At 38.7% G+C, this 5,393-nt stretch overlaps 1 protein-coding gene across 1 annotated transcript in view; it reads left to right on the top strand.

Annotated features, from left to right (window-relative positions):
* Positions 1 to 2,997, top strand: part of LOC105501660 (protein POF1B-like) — a gene marked incomplete at its 3' end in the record, with an annotated part of 57,273 nt that extends 54,276 nt beyond the window's left edge. Inside the window, exon 8 of the mRNA XM_011927669.1 lies at positions 2,860 to 2,997. Coding sequence (XP_011783059.1) covers positions 2,860 to 2,997 — 138 coding nt within the window. The remainder of the gene's footprint in view (positions 1 to 2,859) is intronic.
* Between the last annotated feature and the right edge of the window lie 2,396 nt (positions 2,998 to 5,393).

Below are 5,393 nucleotides of genomic sequence, written 5' to 3'. Positions count from 1 at the left end.
GCTCCACCTCCCGGGTTCACGCCATTCTCCTGCCTCAGCCTCCCGAGTAGCTGGGACTACAGGCGCCGGCCACCTCGCCCGGCTACTTTTTTGTATTTTTTAGTAGAGATGGGGTTTCACCGTGTTAGGCAGGATGGTCTCGATCGCCTGACCTCGTGATCCGACCGTCTCAGCCTCCCAAAGTGCTGGGATTACAGGCTTGAGCCACCGCGCCCGGCTAAACAAATATTTTCTTGTCAATAAACCTACTAAGCTCTTATCACAAGAATATACTTGGGATACAAAGTTTAGAACCCCTCTACAAATTAAAAATGTTAAGATAGCATGACAGTCAAAAAGGTGATGGTTATACCACTAGGTTTATGAATTAACAAAGGCATCACAATAATTTCTCAAGTATAAAATTCATGAAAGTTTTTAGCTTTTTAGGAACTTACAAAAATGTACTATCTTCCAAAATAAATTATGTTTCTCTTTGCAATTTTGAACCATCTAATTCTACCTATACTGGATAAAGAATAAATGGATGATAATTTAATGTTATTACTTATACAATGTGATATTATATTTTATTATAAATAATGTGGAAATACTTTGGAAACATAAAATTTTCTTATGAAGAAACACACCCAGACTCTAGCTCAGAAACATATATATGTGTGTGTACATATATATGAGTATATACATGTGTGTGTATATGTATGTATACACATACATGTGTATATATAAACACATATATACATATATAAGCATACATGTATATATACGTGTGTATATATATGTGTGTGTCTATATACACACACATACACTCATGCACAAAAACATGCAGACTATGTCAAAGGGATATATATATAAGGAGAAAAATGAATATTCATCAACTCATTCATCAGATATTTACTACATTTTTCAGTGTTTGGACATAAATTGTTTGTGATTAATCTCCTCAATTAGTATTCAATCTGTCTAGCATCTGATTGAACTTAGGTGAACTAGAGATATCTTAATCAAATATATATCTTACTTTTATTGACACAAAGAGATGTTGAGTTCATATTTTTTAAAATGCTATGGGACTGGTTTTTTTTAAAATAGATATTTACTGAACTCCATAGTAAATGTACTGTTTTGGGTGCAGTCAGTTATAAAAAATGTTGAAAACCATAATTTGTCGGGCCGAGTGTGATGGCTCACGCCTGTAGTACTTTGGGAGGCTGAGGTGGGCAGATCACTTGAGCCCAGGAGTTGAAAACCAGCCTAGGCAACATGGTGATACCCCTTCTCTACAAAATATACAACAATTAGCTCTGGTCATGGTGGCATGCACTTGTGGTCCCAGCTACTCAGGAGGCTGAGGTAAGATAACCGATTGAGCCCAGGAGGTCAAGGCTGCAGTAAGCCTTACTCAAGCCACTGCACTCCAGCCTGAGTGACAGAGTGAGACCCTGTCTCAAATAATAATAATAATTTATCCTCAAAGAGCCTACAGTCTAGCAAGGAAGAGAAGACTATTCACAAATACTTCTTTTGCAAGTTTAAAAGTGCTCAAAATCACAAGGAAGACATAACTAAAATGCTATGATGGTTCAGGAAAGGAAGTACTTGCCTCCATAAGAATATGTAACCATACTAATGTTTTCATAAATTTAATGAGGCATCATAGCATAGATATAAGAAGGCTAGGCACAGTGACTTGTGCCTGTAATCCCAGCACTTTGGGAGGCTGAGATGGGAGTATCCCTTGAGCCCAGGAGTTGGAGACAAGCTGAAGCAACATAGTGAGATCCCCAATCTCTACAAAAAACAAACAAAAAAAGTAGCTGGATGTGGTGGCATGCACCTGTAGTCCTGGCTATTCAGGAGGTTGAAGTGGGAGGATTGCTTAAGCTCAGGAGATTGAGGCTGCAGTGTGCTGTGATCATGCTACTGCACTCCAACCTGGATGACAGCGTGAGACTTTGTCTCAAAAAAAGAAAAAAGGCTCGCGCCTGTAATCCCAGCACTTTGGGAGGCTAAGGTGGGCAGATCACTTGAGATCAAGAGTTCGAGACCAACCTGACCAACATGGTGAAACCCCTTCTCTACTAAAAATACAAAAATTAGCTGGGTGTGGTGGTGTGTGACTGTAATCTCAGCTACTTCAGGAGGCTGAGGCAGGAGTATAACTTGAACCTGGGAGATGGAGGTAGCAGTGAGCCAAGATCATGCCAATGCATTCCAGCGTGGGCAACAGAGCAAGACTCCGTCTCAAAAAAAAAAAAAAAAAAAAAGAAACAAATCTAATGTTTTTTCTCCCTTTTGAGACTAACATAAGTTTCTTCCAGGTTGCATCAATAGGTTTAAAGCAGTAGGGAAAAGGTAAAAATGGAGTAGTAGTATAGATCTTCCAGGAAGAGAGAAAAAGAAAACAGAGGAGGCAAAAACAAAGAACACATGAGGACACAGTGATACTATTGGGTTTAAGCAAAAATCATAGAGCTGTTCAGACATTGAGTTACCTAAGTTTAAACTGCAGTCAGAACTCAAAGAAAATAATCCCTGGGCTCAAAAGGCAATATCATGTAACTACTAAAGTATACACTCCGAAGCCAGACTGGCTGGATCTTGAATCCTGATCTGCCATTTATTAGCTCTGTGATACTAAGAAATTTACTCTACCAATTTGTGCTCAAGTTTCCTCATGAAAAATAAGGATAATAATAGTACTTACCTTATAGGACATTGCAGGGATTAAATAAGTTATGTAAACATTTAAACACATAGTAAGTACTCTATAATTATTAGCCATTATCACTTGGACAACAACTTGTGCAGTCATAATCAAGTGCTATCTGCTTTATTTGTTTCTTATTTGTTCAACAGAAAACGACTGGATGTTGTAACAAGAACTGACTGGCTTGCTCTGGTCATATGGGAAGGAACTTACAACAGACAGGTCTTGGAAAAATATTACAAGAGGCTGAACATTACCATAGGGTTGACTGTATTTGATGTTGAAAAGTAGGTGCTACTAATAGTCATTCTTTTTTATTTTGGAAAAATATGGATGAGTACCCATGGATTTTCTACATCTAAAGATCTACTCATAGTCCTAATCATTACTCCTGGCTGTCCTGTGTAATTATTTACAGTGATTATTTTCTCCAGCCTTGGCTGAGTCCTTAAAACCACTTGAGCAGTCTTTTCATTAATATCCATTTAACTCTCTCCTCTTTCTTCACAACAAACTTTATGATTTTTTTCAGGTCCCCAAACATATTACATTCTCCTTCACTAACCAATGCAATTGAAGCTACAAACCAACTTATCTGTACTTACCTTGCTTAATGTCATTGACACATACGTGAGACAGCATGTTCAAATGGCATGTTCAAATGGCACATACTCTCCTGACAGTTTTTAGCAAAATAAATTTTTATATGTTTCACAAATTTATAAATCAGTACCTGAAAGATTCATAAAATCTGCTAATAAGTACTTTATGACTGGCAACAATGTTATCTTTTACATCTTGTTGGATGACATCAACAAGCTACCTCGAATAGAGTTAGGTCCCCTTCAAACATGCAAAATATTTACTGTAGCATAATATCACACATGGCAAGACTTTAATTACATATACATGAAGAACTTAAATGAGTACATCACAGATTACATCCAGCATGAAGTCCACTTTCTCTCCACTATGTCTGTAAACCAGATCTTCAAGAATGACTTTGGAGTAGAAACCCTGGGCACATCTGTAGCTCGACTCCATGCATGGCAGTATTTTAAAAATGCTAAAGATTTCCCTTGTGAGAAAAGACTTAAATCAGCAGCTTTCATCCCCTTTGGACAAGGAGATTTCTATTACCATAGTGCAATTTTTGGTGGCACACTCCATGAGGTTGTAATCTTCATTAAAGAATATCAGAAAGGAATTGTTCAGGACACCACAAATAAATTTAACAGCCTATATGAAAGCTACCTAAACAAATATTTTTTTTTTTTTTTTTTTTTGAGACGGAGTCTCACTCTGTCGCCCAGGCTGAGGTGCAGTGGCCAGATCTCAGCTCACTGCAAGCTCCACCTCCCGGGTTCACGCCATTCTCCTGCCTCAGCCTCCTGAGTAGCTGGCACCCGCCACCTCGCCTGGCTACTTTTTTGTATTTTTTAGTAGAGACGGGGTTTCACCATGTTAGCCAGGATGGTCTCGATCTCCTGACCTCGTGATCTGCCCGTCTCGGCCTCCCAGAGTGCTGGGATTACAGGCTTGAGCCACCGCGCCCGGCCCCCAAATTTCATTAAAATGACGGGGGAGAAGTAAAGCATCTACAAGAACAGAGAAAGCATTAGATGAGAGAGGTCATCAATGTTTTTGAAAAACTGCACTAGGAAATACAACCTAAGGCTGAGGACAAAAACAAACTGAAAAAAGTATTTTAAAAAAAAATTTTCTTTGTGACATCAGAAATCTATCATAACTCTTTGGAATTACTTAGCCAGGAAGGTAAGTAAGCCAGAAAGACAGAGGCTCAGGAAGGTTAGCCTGGCATTTGAGATGACCTTTCCCCTGGGGTCATCCGCCAACTTAATAAAAGTCCTTTAAGAGAATGAGTGGTGCTTTTGAAAACCTTGAGGGGCCAAGGGGATAAAGAAGGGAGTACAGAGCTCACTGATTATTAATACTGATATTAATACTGATATGTTAGGGCTTAGGTCTGACATTTTTTCTTTTCTGTTTGTTCCCTTTGTTTTTTGTTTGTTTGTTTGTTTCCTCTGTTTCTCTTTTCTTGCCTTTCTGTGGGTTACTTTAACATTTTTCAGAATTCCATTTTGATTTATCAATAGTGTTTTCAAGTGTATCTCTTCATATAGGTTTTTTAAGTGGTTGCTCTAGGTATTACATTGTACATACCTTTTATTGTACCAAGGACATTTCTTTTTTCTTTTTTTTCATTTTTGTCCTGATCTCATTGGCAGGAAATTTTCTTTTATTCTAGTATGCTAAGAATTTTTATCATGAATATTTGGTAAATTTCATTAAACTGTGTGTCCATGAAGATGATCAAATAACTTTTTCCAGTATTTCTTAATAAAGAGAATTATATTGATTGGTTTTATTAATCAAAATTAAGCTTTCATTTCTGAAATAAATTCAAATTAGCCAAGTTGGCCGGGCACGGTGGCTCAAGCCTGTAATCCCAGCACTTTGGGAGGGCGAGACGGGTGGATCACGAGGTCAGGAGATCGAGACCATCCTGGCTAACACGGTGAAACCCCGTCTCTCCTAAAAAATACAAAAAAACTAGCCGGGCTAGATGGCGGGCGCCTGTAGTCCCAGCTACTCGGGAGGCTGAGGCAGGAGAATGGCGTAAACCTGGGAGGCGGAGCTTGCAGTGAGCCGAGATCCGGCC

The sequence above is a fragment of the Colobus angolensis genome, unplaced genomic scaffold (assembly GCF_000951035.1).
Source record: "Colobus angolensis palliatus isolate OR3802 unplaced genomic scaffold, Cang.pa_1.0 Scaffold737, whole genome shotgun sequence".
Lineage (NCBI taxonomy): Eukaryota > Metazoa > Chordata > Mammalia > Primates > Cercopithecidae > Colobus > Colobus angolensis.
This window is presented reverse-complemented; position numbering and strand designations above follow the sequence as displayed.